Source organism: Hibiscus syriacus, unplaced genomic scaffold (assembly GCF_006381635.1).
Source record: "Hibiscus syriacus cultivar Baekdansim isolate YM2019G1 unplaced genomic scaffold, ASM638163v2 tig00002840_pilon, whole genome shotgun sequence".
NCBI classification, from domain to species: Eukaryota; Viridiplantae; Streptophyta; class Magnoliopsida; order Malvales; family Malvaceae; genus Hibiscus; species Hibiscus syriacus.
The window spans coordinates 8,484,992-8,505,251 of record NW_024061947.1 but is presented as its reverse complement, the minus strand read 5'-3'; the positions used below and the strand labels follow the sequence as shown (position 1 = coordinate 8,505,251).

Below are 20,260 nucleotides of genomic sequence, written 5' to 3'. Positions count from 1 at the left end.
TGAACCGGCCAGAACCGTTGAACCGTTCGAACCGAACCGGCTGAAAACCGAGAAAAACCCAGATTTTTGTTTTTTTTTAAAAAAAAATTAAACCAAACAACGTCGTTTGTTAAACGAGCCAAATCGAACTCGAGTATTGCTGAACTCGACTCGAACTTGAAAACTTTAAAAGTAAACTCAACTCAAACTCACAAACTAAAAATTATCAGGTTCAACTCAAACTCGAAATATAATATTGAAACTTGAACTAAAAAAGGCTTGAACTCAAAAAAATTAGAAGCTCGATTGAAGCTTAAAATTCGAGCTTGATTGAATGAAAGAATAGTTCACTAAATGCTCATCAAAAGGCTCCATGATTTTGAATGTCAAATTACCTCTATTATTTATAGAAGTTAGTTGTGATGCGCTTCTATGTTTCTTAGCAATGTGAGATTGTTTTGTTCTCATATTTTTACTTTTTAGACTTTTGGGATGCTCTTCTATGTTTCTTAGCCATGTGAGATTGTTTTTAAAAAAATTAAACCAAACAATATCATTTTGTTATGATTTTTTAACCCCAAATTTATTTTTTTAATTATAGTTATATAATTATATTTATTATTTAATATGTTTTACCTTAAATATTATGTTGTAGTTATTTTGAATCATTTTGTTTCACTTGATTTTATAGTTTTTAACTTATATATGTTATGACTTGTGATATAAAAAATTATTTTTATTAAATATTTTTTGTATTTTTATTTAATTTTTTAAATAATTATGACATCGTCCGGTTCTTCCGACCGGTCGGACCGGTTCGACCGGTTGAACCAGTGAACCAGTAGCATAACCGATTCGCTAACCGATCTGGTTCTGAAAACCATGCTTATTATATATTTGTATAATATTACAAATTGTAAAATATTTATATATTTTCTTTAAAAAATTAAATTCATAATATTTATATAATTTTTTAAAAAAAAATTAAAAATATAAAAAGGGTTTAATGAAATGATAAAAAAAATTTAACTCATCAACTTCATATAAAATTTTAATTATAGATTTTTTTTGTAAATTTAAAATAATTTAAGGATAAATTTGTAATTTAAAATTCGTAGAATTTTTATTATTCATTGAGAGAATAAGGATATTTTTGAGAATAAGGATATTTTTAAAAAAAATTAAAAATTTAAGGGCATTTTAATCCAAAACGTCGATAATGTTACAATACTTAAGGAAAGAGAGATAATGACATTCTCGATAATATATCCCAAAAAATCTACTATTAATAATAAAACATTATCGTATAATCAACAACCGTGAGGGTTCTGTCTAAAAAACACCCCACTCAAGCATAGCAATGTACCAAACACAATGTGTGTTATGGAAACCATACCAGACAGCGCAGTACCCGAAGCTGAAACGTGGGAAGTGGTAACTGTGGGTTGCCAAGTGTGTTCCACATGTTTTGTTTTCTGAGTCAAAACCATAAAATCTCGTCCTTTAAGGCTTCTGTCTAAAAAAACACACCACTCAAGCTCAGTCTCAGCTATTCAATCGTTGTGGTACAAACATTTCAATGGTTTTTACTCACCATTTTGGTTTGCTTTTAGCCTTCTCATAATCATGAATAATTAAAACCAGTCCTGTACATGAATTGTAGTTAATAGCTTTCAATTTCTGGTTTTTTCATTTGTTAATCATCTAAGTTTGCAGATCTGCGCTGTTAAAGCAAATGGGAGATTCATGCAAAGACTGTAGGAACTGGAAAGAGGAAATCTTTTGGACCCATTTTCAGTCCATTCATTTCTCCCAATTTCTCCATGCTGATTTTCTTCAGCGCTTGGTGAGTTGTGTTTTTGCCACAGCCCACAGCCTCTTCTCTTGCTCTCCATGGCGATTTTCTTTAGCCTTTCTTTGACTTGCAGGAAATACCGGAAAAGTTTGCCAAGAATGTGAAGAAAAGGCTTCCAGAAAATGTGACTCTTAAAGGTCCCAGTGGTGTCATATGGGATGTAGGACTGACAGCAGCAGACGATGATACCTTGTTCTTCTGTGGCGGATGGAAAACTTTTGTAAAAGACCATTCGTTGATCGAGAATGACTTGTTGATCTTCAAATACAATGGGGTGTCCCATTTCGATGTTCTGATATTTGATGGCAAGAGCTTATGTGAGAAAGCATGTTCTTATTTTGCGAGGAAGTGTATGCACACGGAATCCGACTGTGGACACCAAATGAAAAGGAAAGCGAGTGAAAATCCTGATGAACTTGTTCACAAGTCTTCTCGGTGTGGCCTTGAAAGCAGTCCGGAAAAATCCACCAACAATGACACCGACGCCAGGCCATCCAGGAATGCTATTCAGTACGCGGCTACTAATAAGAAGAAGAAGATCGAGAATTTGGATTCCGGTGCTCGGTCCATCACACCAAAGAGGAGCCTTGCAAGCAAAAAACTATCCACTTTTCCTGTAGGAGTGAAGGTTGAAAGACAAGAAACTGGTAGGAGCACTCTGAAGACTTTATTCTAAACATAAAACCTGCATTCCATGGTTGAATTTGTTAATTTTTTATACTAGTTTGTTGAACCCAGTGATAAATCGTAGGGAGGATGTTATGTTTGAGGCCAACTTATAAACTTTATAAAATTTTATGGGGGAGTCAATAGATTATCAATAGAAAATATTTGAGAATATGAAATTGATTGCCACCATGGTCCATCCTTGGTTGAACCTGTCACATAATGTTATGATCAATCCCTATGCATGACCTTGCTTTCGTAAGAATTGGGTGACTGATACTTGTACTCTCTTTTCCGCCCCTAAGACACACATGATTCAGAGTATGAACATACAACATCAGATGGCGATGTCTTCGTCTCGTTGTGGCATGCAACGGGTAAAAGGGTTGCGACCCGAGCTGAGAAAATGAATGCTCTCTTAAAGGCACAAGAAGTTGTAACCGATGAAGGTTTTATGGTAGTTATGAAGCCCACACATGTTGACAGAAAGTTTTATATGGTAAAGTTAATCCCAAACTCGATCGTGTGTCTTGATTATGGCTTTTAATGTATACATTGTTTGTCCAATCAAGTTGGACAATGATGTTAGAGCTGAGCCATGTTTACTGTGCAGTCTATCCCCATTGCATGGGTGGTTAAACATCTCTTTAAAACAAAGACAGATGTGATTCTTCGTATGGATCAGCGTACATGGAGGACCCGATTTTATTATCACCGAACTCGCAAAAGCGGAGGGCTTTCAGGTGGATGGAGGAAGTTTGTGAACGACAACAACATAGAAGAACATGATGTGTGTATTTGAGCCTGCAAATATAGGAAGTAAACCAATCATCCTGCATGTTACGATCTTCCATGTTCTCCCAACTGCAGTTCCTATGAGACGGGTAAATCGTCCCCTGAGCTCGCCCCCAGACATAGTCGACTTGAACTCGACACCAACACCGACACCGACACCGGACATAGTCAAGGTAATCGATGCATCATCATTACGTGCCTGAAAATAGATATGATATAGTTTTTAAACACAATTAATATAGTTTGCTAGTAAGCCTACTAGAAAACATTGTGCAGCTGTAATTATATATGTTAATTATATGCGTGTGTTCGCTTTTAGCAATCCATGTATTGTGCAGTATACAACTTCGTAGATAAAGGCTTTATGCCTTAAGAAGCTCATCTCATCCTTTATTTTCATTCATTAAAAATAACTTTCCAAAGTAAAACTAGTTCTCTTATGGCTAGATTTTGAAAAATATATTTTTTAAAAATAATTTATTTTTCTAAAATATTTTTTTATTTATACTTATTTATTTAGTTTAACTAACTTAATAAATAAACATAAACTAACACTATAAGAATAATTCACCAATAATTTATTAAATATCGTTCATTTACAACTCGTGCATGACCCTCGACCAAAATTCATAATGAAAAGACATGGTACACAATTATTTATCTCGGAAACAAATTTCTCTCTCCAACACGTCATGACACACGAAATAAAAGAACCATAGTGTATTTAAATTTTTCATTGATATTTTTTATTAATTTAATATAAATAAATATATATATAACTTTCAACTAGTTATTTAATGCAAGTTATGCAAAAGAGGGAGCAATTGGAGTTGCAGCAAGCAAGTCTGCAATCTGTCCCCTAATGGCAGTTTAATGGTGTTTTTGTAATAAATGCCACAATAGTCATGCATTTTAGCCTTCTTGCAACAAAAAAAAAAATCACAATAGTCATACACATTAGTGAAGTTTTTGATAAACGCCACAATAATTATACACGTTTTTTTATAAACACTTGCACCTTAACGGATTTTTTGATAAAATATTCATTACTCGGTGTTGATATTTGACTCAAATTAACAAGAGATGTTTCATTATGTTTTATTTGAGGTAAAAAATTTGTGTGAATCTTATGTACAATGAGAGCGGCATATCATTGTACTATCAACTTTATTATGAAGTATCTTTTTAATGTGTTTTCATTTGAAGTACAATAATTTATTGGGATAATTTAAAATTAAGTCCAATGAGTGGCTGATGAAAGTTAATAATATTTTAATTTTTTTATTAAAATAGAAATGATTTAAAAGATGTTATATAATATAACATTAAATGCTTTTAAATACGAAATGATCCTACTCTTGTCCTTCATGTATGGATTTGCCCGCAGGAAGCCTCATCCACAACCCTATGCCGAAACCAATGTGGATGTCATGTAAGTTACAACAATTGGGCTTGTAAATCCTGTTCAGGTATTATAGCTAGAGACGATGATGGACTGACACTAGGCTAGGCTCTTGATATATGTTAAACAACAGCATTACCTCTGTCTTGCAGGGTCTCAAATTTGGTAGGGACATCGACCTCCACTCGGTGCTGCTTGAGAGTGAAGCCAAGTCGATCATCGTCAAATTGAACAGCAAAGTAGCTGACCTATCGGAAACAGGACCCATCACTCGCGACGCGGAACAACTCATTGGCGGCATCCTTTCTCTCCAGCAAATTTGGTTTCATCGGACGGGACGGCAACAAAGCTGCGCATGCGATGGCGGTGGAAGGCATCAGTAGTTCCACGGACCGCTTCTGGGTTGAGGAATCTCCGTTCAGAGCCCTTAAGCATGCAGATGACGAACCTTGGGTGCATCTTCTTTGGAGGGATTTCTAATTTTGCTCTGGCAAACCCCCATTATTCCCTCTTGGCCGGAGTTTTTGTCGACTAGTCACCCTGCTTTCGACTGTTCTGCTCACCTTCCAGAGGGCTCTCGTGTCTCCGTTCTTTCTCTTGTTTTTCTTTCATTTTTGGGACGTTTTGTTAGCCACGTTTTCTTATTTGTTTTCTCTAATAATAATAGTCGACGACTTTTCATAAAAAAAAGAAGATGAAGAAAGAAACATGTCATAACCGTTTTTATGTGGAACAATTAAATATTATTTTAAAAACAGTTATGATTTTTAATTTTAGAAAATTGATGATTTTGGATTGATTTAAATAAAATTAAAAAGAGTCATCATCGACTTTTGTGTTAGGTAAGTCGAATACCTAAAATCGTCTTTTAAAAATAATTTTAAAAAAATCATTTTTAAAACAAAAGCTGGTCTGCCTTTACCAAAGATTTGATTAAAACGGGTTCCGGAGTCGATTACGCGTAGGGAAGGATTAACACCCCCACAGCGTCCAAATTTAATACTGTATCGCTTATACACTATCGTAGTTGTGGAAATCACAAATCGAATATCAAGTTAAAATATGATCCATTTATTAAAATATAATTAATTTGCTTCGAATGATTTATATTATTATGAAAAATTCTTTAACTTAAAAAGAAATCTCGAGATTAACAATCCTCCATCAAAAAAACTAACTCGTCTATTTCTTAATAGTAAAAGAAAATTTCCTCATTAAAAAACGCAAATCAAATATAAAAGAATATAAAATGAATATTGATAATTGCATAAAAATAAATTAATAAAAATACCTTGAATTATTCATAAAATATTTAATTAATAAAATAAAATAGATTTATTTCAAGTCTCATTTCGTTCGAATGACGTATCGGATTGTACCACTTCGATCAAGTGATACTTTTCACGCCCGTTCTACAAATACATGTTCTTAAAAGATTGACACTAAAACAAAGAATATATATATATATATATATATATATATATATATATATATATATATATATATATATATATATATATATATATATATTTTAAAACATTAATTTAGATGTATTTAATGAACAAAGTATACATACACATAGTAAAATATAATGTATTTAACATGACTAACATTTATCTTATTTACATAAACATATATATATATATATATATATACTTGTTCATGAAAACATAATAATACTTGGTAAATATATCATATTAAAACATAGGTAAATAAACTACCTACCATACAAAGAATACATGAAACAATAATACACATATAGGGTGAAATGATATACGTATAAGTAAACATACATACAGATGGAAAACTCAAATGAACTTATTTTATTAACATGTTTAATACTCGTATATAGGAATTTCTTTAATATATAATAATATTAACATTAATTTGAATAGCTAAATAGTAAAACCAAAAATTAAGGTAACAATCGGAAATTTTAAATAATAAAACACTAGTAATGCCGATAAACCATGAAATAACATTAAGGCCTAAAACAATAATTATCACAATTAAGTGCTAAAATTAAAAAAAAAACTTAAAACAAGAATTAACAGAACACTAGCAGTTACTAAAAAAGAATAAAGGTAAAAAGCAGTAATTAAATTCAAATAAGAAACATGACAGTTTAAGGACTAAATTAAACCTAAGTAAAATATAGAGTTCAAAATAAAACAAATGCACCTAGTGACCATAATATGAAAACACAGCTAGACTATGGGGACTTAGGGGTGATTATACCACGAATTAGTGACCATAACGAAAAGGGTGCTAAAATTAAAGGGACCATTAAATGATTAACTCCTAAAATAAGTGAACAAAACATGAAGTTTCCAGAAATCAAGGACCTAACACATGATTTGCCAAAAAAATTAAAATGAAGACACCTCCTTTTAACACTCCAGAAACGTGAAAACCAGAAAAACATTAAACACATTTATTTCATTTTCTAACTTCAACCGTGGAATCCAAAGAACCTCATCGCCGGCCAAACTCGAGCCCTCCATGATGCCAACCGTCGTTCCTCAATGGTCTTCCTCTCGGCCACCACCCATGGTTGTCCAAACGACCAACACTCTTCCTAAAACAAACCCACAACAACATCCTTTCATTCTTTGGAATCTAATCGATACCCTAAATCAAACTAAAACTCGACACCATAAACGACGACGTGGCCTTAGACGCTACTACCTTTTCCGGCGAGGGTCACTCTTAAGGTAAATGTATTCTTCTCTCCATTTCCCTCTACTGTTTTTATTCTTGAAGCACATACACATAAAAGAAAAGGAAACAAAGGAAAAGATTCCAACGAACCCCTTTTTTATTGCATATATTTCGAAAATCTGGAGGGAGCCTCGGTTACAAAGCTATTACAAAATGTCCATTTTTTTTAGAGAATAATCAACGAGAGAGAGGGGAAGTCTTCCTCTCTGTTTTTTCTTTTCCCCCTTGTTCGTGTTTTCTGCTTGCCTCCTCCCCTGAAATGGTTTGAATGCCTCCATTTAATCTTTCTTTGTTTTTGTCTTTGCATGCAAGATGACTGGATAATTGAATCATTGATTAATGGTGGATTAGGTAAGATTAAGTGGGATTTTGATTGGGTAGGTAAGGTTTGTTTTTGACTTTTGCATTTGGTGATGATGAATTTGGGGATGCTAAATGACGATGCTTGTTGGTGATAATTCTAGAAGCCTTCGATTGCTGGAGTGGATCGTTTTGGGTGGCCTGCAACATTAATAAATAATATTAATAAAAATAACAATAATAATAATAATATATAATAATAATATTTTTTTTAAAGCCCGGACAAAAATGGGTGTCTACAGCTGCCCCTCTTTGCACATTCTTGTGTTAACAAGAATAGGATAAAGATGAAAAAGACAACCAGTTTTTGTCCAGTTCTTTGTTTTTGGTTTTGAGATTTGTTGTTTGATTTGGGAGACGACACAACTCATACGTGTTGAAGAGTTCTGATTGTTTAAAGGTGACAAGACTCCTACATAATGAGAAGATCTAGTCAATGGATGACATTGCTCATACGTGATGAAGAGTTCTTGGCCATATTTAAGATGGGTGATAACTCGGTTCCTACGTGATGCTCTTAAGTATGTCTAAGATGTATGCCAATTCTGTATGTGGAGGAAAGGCCTTCAGAAGATCTGATTATTCGCATCAGGATGTTGAATATCTAAAGATGTCCCAATATTCGATGTTGAATCTCCAAATATGCCCCAACATTTGTTGTTGAATCTTTAAAGATGCCCCATTGTTCCTCTTTGCTTGTTTCAGCGATGATTCTAAGCATTAGCTTTGTGTCTGAGAGCCACATGTCAAATACCAAGATTCACTCTAGAGAGATTGTCTTATTTGAAAAGTGTTTTTCTTCCACTTTTATTTTCAAAATATCAATTAGAAAAGTTTTAAAACATGTTTAATCAAAAATTTTGAAAATATTGTCCCTTTTTATGTTTTACAATTGACAAATCATAAAAAAAGTTCATTGGATATCAAAGAATTAATTACACTGTTAATCCTTCAATAAATTATAGCTTTTTGACAAGTGTCAAAATCAAAGCTATCTTTGGGAAATGGTTAGGTAAGGAAAGGGTAAATTGTCTCAGTTTATTGCTTTTTTTGTCAATGGTTTGGCCTTTTTGTTTCTTTGATGTTCACTAATTTGATGGGGTAGCTTGTATGCTCCTTTACTAGAAGTGTTCTCTGGCTCCTAGCTCTCATGGTCACACTCGGATTGTGCAATGCCTTATCAAGAAATTTAAGCAATTGCCTCAACTGCACCATTTTTATATTCGAGTTGCCTTTTCAGGTTTTCAACTCAAATCCTCCTTTAGTTTCAAAACGTCATTCAAAATTTACGTCTTGAACCCCCTTTGTTATTTTTCTCTATCATGCATTAAAGATTTTAGAAAACCTTTTGCAAATAAAAATTAACCCTGATGTGCGGGATAAAATCTGAAGATAGTCTCTTCTGTCTAGAAATCCATATATGATTAGAAAGAACTTTTTAAGGCACGTAATGTAAGTCATGGTTCATGGTTTAGAAAGAAATGGATAAAAGGCCCAAACAAGTGTTTAAGGGTATTGAACCAAGGATCAATTCATTCTGATGCCTTCAATTTTGTCTTGCTCAATTTGAATATGCTCGTATGTCTTACTCTTGATGCTCTTTGTATGCTCCATGATCTTCGAGTGAAGTGATTCTGGAATAATTGTGCTTGATCAATCTCATAGTTTGAAGCTTGATGTGCCATTTGAGTCAATTCTCGTCCCTTTTTCTTTGTTTTTTTTTGTTTCTTTTTCTTTTTTTCTTTTCTTTTTGCTCTTTGTTGTTTTTTTTTTAATTTTCTTTTAGCTTTTTTCCTTCTTTTTCTTTTCTCTTTTACTTTTATTACTCTTTTTTTATTTTCTCTTTTTGCTCTAATTGTTTTTTTTAATTTTCTCTTTGCTTTTTTTGTACAAAATGTCTCCATCGAGAACATACTCCATTGCCAATCTTCTCAAAGTTCGTTTATCATTCTCATTTGCCTCAGCTGGATAAGTTCGATACTTCACATACTGGAGAATATCGTAATACCAAGGAAGACCGTCTTCCTCTTCTTCCTCAATATTGCAACAATGAGCTGCCATTTCTCTTATACTCATTCGAATAGGCATCATTCGAGACTGATCATCATCCTTAAACATGGCTGCCAACGTAGCCAGAGCATCCGCCATTTGATTTTCTTCACGGGGAATATAAGTGAAAGAAATTTCTTCAAACTCCTTGATCAAATTCATCACCAAATCCTTGTATTCTATCAATTTGGAGTCTCGAGTCATCCATTCCCCTCGATGTTGATAAATAACCAGAACAGAATCACCAAATAGTTCCAAGCTTTTAATTTTGCGTTGAATTACTGCTTGAATACCCAAGATACATGCTTCATATTCTGCCATGTTGTTTGTGCATTCAAATGCGAGCCTACTAGTAAAAGGATAATGATCTCCTTCTGGTGAAACTAGTATTGCCCCAATTCCATGTCTCACAACATTTGAGACACCATCAAAGTTAATTTTCCAGACTTCATTATTCGGAGCATCTACTTCCGCCGCAGATATACTTATTAAGTCCTCATTTGGAAAATCAAATTTTACTGGCTCATAGTCTTCTAAAGCTCTGCTTGCCAGGAAATCAGCAATAACACCTCCTTTTATTGCTTTCTGATTTATATAGACTATGTCAAATTCAGACAACAACATTTGCCATCTTGTCATTCTTCAGGTTAAAGCAGTTGATTCCATCAAATATTTTAACGGATCCAATCTTGATATTAACCAGGTTGTGTGATACAACAAATATTGTCTTAGTCTCTTAGTAGTCCATACCAAATCACAACATAACTTTTCAATTGAGGAATATCGACTCTGACAACCAGTGAATTTCTTACTGAGATAGTAAATAGCTCGTTCTCTTCTTTTATTTTCATCATGTTGTGCCAGTACACATGCCATTGACTTCTCAAAGACAACCAGGTACAAGATCAATGATTTGTTTGGGATTGGTGACATTAAAATCGGAGCATTAGTCAAGTAACTCTTAATTTTATCAAAACATTCTTGGCAACTATCATCCCATTATCCTGGTTTTTTTTTCTCAATAATCGAAGACTGGATCACACTTCTTAGTTAACTGAAAGATGAATCTGGCAATATAATTTAACCTCCCAAGAAATCCTCGTACTTCTTTTTTGCGTTCTAGGAGTTGGTAATTCCAAGATTGCTTTGACTTTATCAGGATCAATCTCCATCCTATTTTCACTGACTACAAATCCCAATAATTTCTCTGAAGTAGCTCCGAAAGTGCACTTGGCTGGATTAAGTTTGAGCTGGTATTTTCTTAATCTTAAAATTAGCTTCCTTAAGACCTTCACATGTTCTTCTTCAGTTTGTGATTTGGCAGTCATATCGTCCACGTATACTTCTATTTCTTTATGCATCAAGTCGTGGAACAAAGTAACCATGGCTCTTTGATATATTGCCCCAGCATTCTTGTGTCTAAAGGGCATCACCTTGTAACAAAAGGTACCCCAAATTGTCACAAATGTTGTTTTTCCCTTATCTTCAGGGTTTATTTTTGATTTGATTATACCCTGAAAAACCATCCATGAAGGAGAAAAAAGCATGACCAATTGTATCGTCAACCAATGTGTCAATATGTGGCAGTGGAAAATTATCTTTGGGACTTGCTCAGTTGAGATCCCGGTAGTCTACACACATCCGAACTTGGCATTTGTTTCACCTTTCGGTATCTACTCTGGATTGATGTCTTCACTCATGTGAGCAGATTTCTTCCACCTTGCCCCCCAGTGTGGAGGGTGATCATTGGTTAGGGTTGAATAAGAAAAAAAAATTATAGGCTCAAAACAGGACAACAAGGGATATATATATACATATATGGATAAATGAAATAAAGCTGTTCATCATCTCATACACAAAAGTCTTCGCAGAAGAGATATCCCCAAAGGGATAGATTTTTCAGGATTAATTTTATTCACATGAAAAAAATGTAATTAATGCATTATAGAATTATTTCGAAGTAATTCTCCTTTCTGCTTCTTGCTCCCAACATGTCTCAATTGTTTAGGCTCATCTTCAGGAAGTTGATACCAGATGCCTCACGTTGTGTCTTCTGGTAGGAAGGTTCATGCTCAAGTGAACAACTCAATGCCTTAGGTTTTATTGGTATAAAGATGTCAGTGTTGTGTCTAAAAAGATTATGGTGTGACTTTATTGACTCAAAGAAAGGTATGGGTATGACTCTTTCTGTATCCATGAATTGTTCTGGGTAAAAAATTGACGGGGGTTTTTTATACAGTATAAGAAAGGTCTGATCTTGCCATATGTCAAAAATCTATAATTCTTAAAGAATTAAAAGAATCCTTAATTCATTCAATATTCGAAGAACTAAAGATTAAAATTTGCTCAATTATTCAACCTTAGAAGGTAGCATAAGTTCAGTCGTTTAAAAGATTAAACAAATATAAAAGACAGAACAAAAACGATTTCAAACAAAACAATGTTCTCATTGCAATGTGGTAGATGGCATGCCCCTATTCTTCTTCGATTGTTCATGCCCCTGAATCCATCAGGTTCTGGATCTTGCACTTCAGTGCCTTACAGTTTTCAACGAAATGTCTGGAGTTTCCTATGTGGTCATTGTACAGGGGATCAACATTGTAACCCTTAGTATATGGGGACTATTTGCTCAGATCATCCTGGAAGGCTCAGTCTTACAACTAACTGAACAAGCCCCCACTGTACTGATTTCAGGTTTTTGCTTATTTGTGGTGTCACGTGGTTAGGACCACTTTATAGAATCCTTCATGAATTAACTCCATGTTTTTTTTATGAAAATGCTTAAAAATGAAATGAAAATGCAAATGCAAAAATGTTAATCCCAACGATGGATATTGTAGAATACTTTTCACTAGTGATAAAAACTTTCACATTATAACACAGTCCATTTTACAGACATGCGCCTTCACTTAGATGTTGAGTCTGAAGTGGATCGTCATTTCATCTTGGGTCTTCGTCCTTGAAAATGATGCCCCTCAAGCACTTTGTAACCTAACTCTGTTAATGCCCCGGCGGTGCTGAAGTGCATTACTCCTTAATAATTAACGATGAAATGATCATAGATAAGAATCTATTGCTGGATTACTCCTTGGATTAGTGGATCGTCATTTCAGTCTCGAATGTTGCACGATCTTCAATATCATTGCTTCGTCTTGGATCTTCATCTTTGGAATTGATGCCCCTCAATGCTCTGTAAACTAACTCCATTAATGCTTTGGCGGTGTTGAAGTCAGTACATCGCTCCTTGACTAATTATGAGATGATCGTAGATAAGAATCTACTGTTAGATTACTTCTTTGGATCAAAGGATCATCTTTCCAGTCTCAAATGTTGCACGATATTCGAATAAGTCTCATTCTGGTACTTTGGACTTCTCTTAGCCCTCGGCACATGTCTGTGTACGCGACTGCTTGATTGAAATTTTTTATCTCTTCTTGTGCAAAATTTCCACTTGAGTATCCCCTTGCGAATCAACACTTTTACATTATGTTATGACAATGAAATGTAATGCAAAGAAAGATAACAAATGGCACAAACAAAAGAAAGAAGTTAGTGTACATAAACAAAAGAAAAGAAATTAGTTAGTATATGTAAGATAATCGATACAAATAAAGCTGTTATTCAAAGATGAATAAAACACCTACCCCGTCATGATACCTACCCGATCATGCTTTAATTAAATAGTAATCCTACTCATACATGCTTTCTACCCAAATGATTAATTTCAAGAAAATAATCCTAACCGCATGGTATCTAGTTCGCATGCTTTTATTCGAAAGGAAAAATATATCGTATGAATTTAAAGTAAAAGAAAAGGGTTTAGAAACACTCCTCCTTTGTGTACACCATTTTGTATACCTACTGACAGACAGAGATTCGGTATAGTTATATCTAGGGTGATTATTCTACGGTTCACTATATGCATGGTTTCGGCTCTATGAGGAAAATGTACTCGAATTATCCTTGATGTCGGTGTCCCCTTGGGCTGCCAAACCCTCGATCCTCACCCATTACAGGTTTCGAACGGAACGAGTTCAATTCAAGGGGATTCACTACCTTATACCCATATGAGGAATAAATCCCTACGAAGGTATAAAGTATGTATCACATTGGTTATTTGCTAAAACTCATACGAAGAATAAATTCTTACGAGAGTAAAGCATTCACCCCGACTAATTTGGAACGAAGCTCGGGTCTAGAGCTCATGTTATGCCAATGCACGTGATGTGTGTGAGGAGGAAATTCAACCATTTAACTCCAAAGGAAAACGAAACAACTCGATAAAAACTTGAACAGATCTGAAAGCAAAGATTCAAATATTAGTATAACAATAAAAAGTGTAGTGAGAGAAGTTCCCGCTTCTCTCTAGGGCCCAGGTGTTTTTAAATTTAAAAAGTGTTGTCTCATTCGTCTGTTGCCCGCTGGCCGCTGCCGCCGCCCGCCGTCTGCCGCCGCCGTCAGCCGTCCGCCGCCACACTCTGACCACCGTTTGACGCCGCTTTTTCCTAGGATGGTCGTCTGCTCACGGTGAATACAGATCTGGACTTGCATTTGCGAAATACGCTGTCTTTAGTCGCAGATCTACACTCGTCCTCTGCAGATTTTCGAAGCCTCCAGCCGTCCGAGTTCGCCTCCGCCACTCAACCCAGCGCAGTGCCTAAACGTGACCTAATCCCGTCTTCTCTTGTGTCGAGCAGTGGTGTACAGCTGAGTATTCACCATGGAACCCCAACCCACGTCTCAACCCAGCCAACTTCAAGGGTTTGACTCAGCTGGTGCGGTGGCTGCTTCCTCCGTGAGGCCTCCTATTGTTCCTCCTTCATCGACTAGGAGTTCTCATCTCCCGCTTGAACCAGACTGCCGTGTTGCAGCTGGTGATTTCCCCCTGGAGTCTGCCAAGGAATTAGAAGCGAAAGTGAAGGCTCTTAAAGCATTAGTGGCAGAGTTGAATAAGCGGGTTATTGATTTAAAAATGAAGGAAAATGCAGTTCCACGAGGCAGTCTTCTCAAGAAATCTGGATCCGCTGGTGCAGCCTCTTCATCTTACTCCGGTAAGGACAATCGTAAAATTGAGAATGAAAAGGAGAGGACAAGGTTACGGAAACCGCAAAGAAGAGTTTTTACCAGACGCTTGTTGGCCGGATTGAGACAGTTTGGTAACTTCTCTATTCCACCGAATGCTGCTAAGAACGATGTTTTGGCAGCCTTGGCACGTGAGGCGGGTTGGATAGTTGAGTCCGACGGCACCACTTACAGACACTCTCCTTCAACCCAAAATCAACAAAATTCGGGATCATTTTCGGCGAGGTCGGGTGAAAGTCCACTATCATCCAGTCCTTTGAAGAAATGCTCACAAGAAGCGAAACATAGCAACGGAAAGCTGTATTTTGTTCACGCAACACCAACGCTTCCAGTCGCTAATGTTGATCATGGTGGTGCCAAGGAGATCTATTCGAAAGGGTATTCCGATGCAAAATTTCCGAAGTGGTGGGAAGAAGAAGAAATGGGTTTTATAATCGATCGAAAGAAGGCCAACCAGATTTTCGTACTGGGTCCAGAAAGGATTGTTACACGATTTTTATCGAAAACCTTCCAGAGAAGATCCATTGGAAGAAACTTGGATCCATATTTGGCTCACATGGTCAAGTTATTGATGCCTTCATTCCCAAAAAAAGAAACTCGAATGGGGTTCGTTTTGGGTTATTCGCTTTGCTACAATTGAAGAAGCAAGGACATCGATTTCTAAGATGAATGGTTATCATATTTACGGAAACAAAATTAGAGTCTCTTTGGCTAAACATAAACCCCGACAGTCTTACTGGCGAAAGTCCTCGAAAGTTGTTCATAGTAAGTCGGGGCTGGAAGTTTTTCCGACGATTAACATTGTGAAGTTGAGGGTGTTGTGGACGCAGATAAACTTCATGTGTTGTCTAACTGTCTTGTGGGGTGGTGCAAGAACTTTATCAAGATTGGTAATCTTGCTAACCAAATACAAGCCAAAGGACTAGCGGGTTTCACGCTTATGAGAGCTGCTGGGAACGTAGTTCTAATGGTTTTTGAAGATTCTAATTCGTTGAGATGCGTGAAGGATGAAAAGTTAGAAACTCTTGCAGAATGGTTTTCCAGAGTGGAAACTTGGTCTGAGAGCCTTGTGGTGGAGAGCCGGCGCGTTTGGCTAGTTTGCGAAGGTATTCCTTTTCACGCTTGGAATTGGGATACTTTCAAAACATAGCTACTAAGTGGGGCAAGTTAATAGCAATCGATAACAGTTGTGAGTTCCCTTCGTCTTTTGATCGAGCTAAAATCCAAATACTCACAAATGCTCAAGTGAGAATTAATGAGTTGTTGGAGTTGAAGGTCGGGGATCATTTATTCAAAATCTTGGTGCATGAAGTTGATCCTTCCTTCAAACCTAATTCTTGGGTTCCTGAAGATTGCGATATTTCTTTAGAACTTGATCCTCCAATTGGGTTGTGATTGTTCGGCTGCTGTATTCAGAGGCGTTTTTAAGTTTGTGGTTGTAATTGTTGGTTTTTTTGTTATGTTATCTTACATCTTGAGGTGATTTAGGGGCTTTTTGGTTGACGATGTAAGATTTCTAGGTGATATGGGTTGTATTGGTGTTTATTCCCGCATGTGGGTTTGGTGTTACCTCATGTACTTAATATTATATTTAATAAAATATGAGGCACTCTTTTCTCCCTTCCTTGTTCTTCAACATACTTCTAAGTATGTGGAAGAATACGAAGGGAGTTTTTAATGAGACCTCCAACTTCTATCAAAAAAATAAAAATAATGAAGCAATTAAAAACTTCAATAAAATGATTATAAGTTAACTAAAGATTCGAACTCATAATTTCCATCAAACAATAATATGTAAACGACTGACAGCCTGACTCTCTAAAAAAATTCCCCAGCAGAGTCGCCAAGCTGTCATAACCGTTTTTAGGTGGAACAATTAAATATTATTTTAAAAACAGTTACGACTTTTAATTTTGGAAAATTAATGATTTTGGATTGATTTGGATAAAATTGAAAAGAGTCGTCATCGACCTTTGTGTTAGGTAAGTCGAATACCTAAAACCGTCTTTTAAAAACAATTTTAAAAAAATCATTTTTAAGACAAAAGTTGGTCTGCCTTTACCAAAGATTTGATTAAAACGGGTTCGGGAGTCGATTAAGCGTGGGGAAGGATTAACACCCCCACAGCGTCCAAATTTAGTACTGTATCGCTTATACACTATCGTAGTTGTGGAAATCACAAATCGAATATCAAGTTAAAATATGATCCATTTATTAAAATATAATTAATTTGCTTCGAATGATTTATATTATTATGAAAAATTCTTTAACTTAAAAAGAAATATCGAGATTAGCAATCCTCCATCAGAAAAACTAACTCGTCTATTTCTTAATAGTAAAAGAAAATTTCCTCATTAAAAAACGCAAATCAAATATAAAATAATATAAAATGAATATTGATAATTGCATAAAAATAAATTAATAAAAACACCTTGAATTATTCACATAAAATATTTAATTAATAAAATAATAAAATAGATTTATTTCAAGTCTCATTTCGTTCGAATGTCGTATCGGATTGTACCACTTCGATCAAGTGATACTTTCCACGCCCATTCTACGAATACATGTTGTTGAAAGATTGACACTAAAAAACAAAGAAATATTTTATATATATATATATATATATATGTATTTTAAAACATTAATTTAGATGTATTTAATGAACAAAGTATACATACACGTAGTAAAATATAATGTATTTAACATGACTAACATTTATCTTATTTACATAAACATATATATATACATATACTTGTTCATGAAAACATAATAATACTTGGTAAATATATCATATTAAAACATAGGTAAATAAACTACCTACCATACAAAGAATACATGAAACAATAATACACATATAGGGTGAAATGATATACATATAAGTAAACATACATACAGATGGAAAACTCAAATGAACTTATTTTATTAACATGTTTAATACTCGTATATAGGAATTTCTTTAATATATAATAATATTAACATTAATTTGAATAGCTAAATAGTAAAACCAAAAATTAAGGTAACAATCGGAAATTTTAAATAATAAAACACTAGTAATGCCGATAAACCATGAAATAACATTAAGGCCTAAAACAATAATTATCTCAATTAAGTGCTAAAATTAAAAAAAAAAAAACTTAAAACAAGAATTAACAGAACACTAGCAGTTACTAAAAAAGAATAAAGGTAAAAAGCAGTAATTAAATTCAAATAAGAAACATGACAGTTTAAGGACTAAATTAAACCTAAGTAAAATATAGAGTTCAAAATAAAACAAATGCACCTAGTGACCATAATATGAAAACACAGCTAGACTATGGGGACTTAGGGGTGATTATACCACGAATTAGTGACCATAACGAAAAGGGTGCTAAAATTAAAGGGACCATTAAATGATTAACTCCTAAAATAAGTGAACAAAACATGAAGTTTCCAGAAATCAAGGACCTAACACATGATTTGCCAAAAAAAATTAAAATGAAGACACCTCCTTTTAACACTCCAGAAACGTGAAAACCAGAAAAACATTAAACATTTCTTTCATTTTCTAACTTCAACCGTGGAATCCAAAGAACCTCATCGCCGGCCAAACTCGAGCCCTCCATGACGCCAACCGTCGTTCCTCAATGGTCTTCCTCTCGGCCACCACCCATGGTTGTCCAAACGACCAACACTCTTCCTAAAACAAACCCACAACAACATCCTTTCATTCTTTGGAATCTAATCGATACCCTAAATCAAACTAAAACCCGACACCATAAACGACGACGTGGCCTTAGATGCTACTACCTTCTCCGGCGAGGGTCACTCTTAAGGTAAATGTATTCTTCTCTCCATTTCCCTCTACTGTTTTTATTCTTGAAGCACATACACATAAAAGAAAACGAAACAAAGGAAAAGATTCCAACGAACCCCTTTTTTATTGCATATATTTCGAAAATCTGGAGGGAGCCTCGGTTACAAAGCTATTACAAAATGTCCATTTTTTTTAGAGAATAATCAACGAGGGAGAGGGGGGAAGTCTTCCTCTCTGTTTTTTCTTTTCCCCCCCCTTTGTTCGTGTTTTTTGCTTGCCTCCTCCCCTGAAATGGTTCGAATGCCTCCATTTAATCTCTTTGTTTTTGTCTTTGCATGCAAGATGACTGGATAATTGAATCATTGATTAATGGTGGATTAGGTAAGATTAAGTGGGATTTTGATTGGGTAGGTAAGGTTTGTTTTTGACTTTTGCATTTGGTGATGATGAATTTGGGGATGCTAAATGACGATGCTTGTTGGTGATAATTCTAGAAGCCTTCGATTGTTGGAGTGGATCGTTTTGGGTGGCCTGCAACAGTAATAAATAATATTAATAAAAATAACAATAATAATAATAATATTTTTTTAAAAGTTCGAACAAAAACGTGTGTCTACAAAATATATTACAAAGGACTTTTTCTTTATTTGGAGGAGAAAGTATACGTTTAGCCATTAAATTATTATTTTTATTTATTTTAGTATTTAAATTTTATTTTTTTAAAATTATATCTAACGTTTAGTTTATATGTTAATTTGATATTTCATCGTTAAAAAATTAACAGGCTATTGACATGATATTTTTTTAATTTTTTTAATAATAACGTGATATTATCTTAAGGTGACGCGTTAACATTGTCGTTAAATTTTTAACGATATAATACTAAAATGAAATATAAACTAAATATTAAATATAATTTAAAAAATATATAGATACTAAAATAAAATAAAAATAATGATTTAGGTATTAAACATTTAATGTACCCTTATTTTTACCATACCTCATTCATTATGGGCTTTGGTGAAAAGCATAAAATCATAATTGGGCATTAAGAGGGGTTGTATATTGTACAGGATGTGGATTTGATTGCGAACATAGGAGGTGGTTAGAATATGGACCATACAATAGGTATGGATGGTACAGACAATCTTCTGATATTCTAAAGTCAAAACAGTAATAAATAGATGGAGATGGAGATGGAGATGATGGTCCAATTCCTATTCCAATTCGTATTTATGCATAAATGAGTCGATTTTAAACGGGAGATTGCCTAATGCTTTCACATTGCAACTACCATCTTTTCTCTACCACTCCGCCATGCCAATTGGTATAATGATAACATTACTTTTAATGTTTATAAATGATTATTTTATATATATATATATATATATATATATTTTAAATTGTTGTAATTCTAGACTGTAGACACTTATTTTTGTCCAGAGTTTTTTATATATAATAATAATCTTATAGTTTTTAAAAAAATCGGTTTTTGAAATTATATATATATAGTTTTTGAAAACGTTTAAAATATATATATATATAATATAGTTTT

The 20,260-nt window shown here is 34.4% G+C and overlaps 1 protein-coding gene across 2 annotated transcripts; it reads left to right on the top strand.

The window, feature by feature from the left end:
• The first annotated feature begins 1,521 nt into the window (after positions 1–1,521).
• On the top strand, positions 1,522–3,330 carry LOC120156572 (B3 domain-containing protein REM16-like). 2 transcript variants are annotated; one of them, XM_039167880.1, is made up of 5 exons: positions 1,522–1,538; positions 1,689–1,825; positions 1,908–2,481; positions 2,821–2,999; positions 3,114–3,330. In XM_039167880.1, exons 2-5 carry the CDS (start codon positions 1,715–1,717, stop codon positions 3,300–3,302), a joined length of 1,053 nt encoding a protein of 350 aa, XP_039023811.1. In that variant the 5' UTR covers positions 1,522–1,538; positions 1,689–1,714; the 3' UTR covers positions 3,303–3,330. The 2 variants fall into 2 exon arrangements, with proteins under 2 accessions (XP_039023811.1, XP_039023806.1); XM_039167875.1 differs by having other exon boundaries at positions 2,812–2,999; positions 3,114–3,329.
• The last annotated feature ends 16,930 nt before the right edge of the window (positions 3,331–20,260 follow it).

Bases quoted from the DNA above. Each gene is read 5' to 3' on its own strand.
- LOC120156572 (XM_039167875.1), top strand. From the start codon at position 1,715: ATGGGAGATTCATGCAAAGACTGTAGGAACTGGAAAGAGGAAATCTTT. The intron at 1,826-1,907 runs GTGAGTTGTGTT...TTTGACTTGCAG, and splicing joins CTGATTTTCTTCAGCGCTTG to GAAATACCGGAAAAGTTTGC. The intron at 3,000-3,113 runs GTAAAGTTAATC...TTTACTGTGCAG, and splicing joins TTGACAGAAAGTTTTATATG to TCTATCCCCATTGCATGGGT.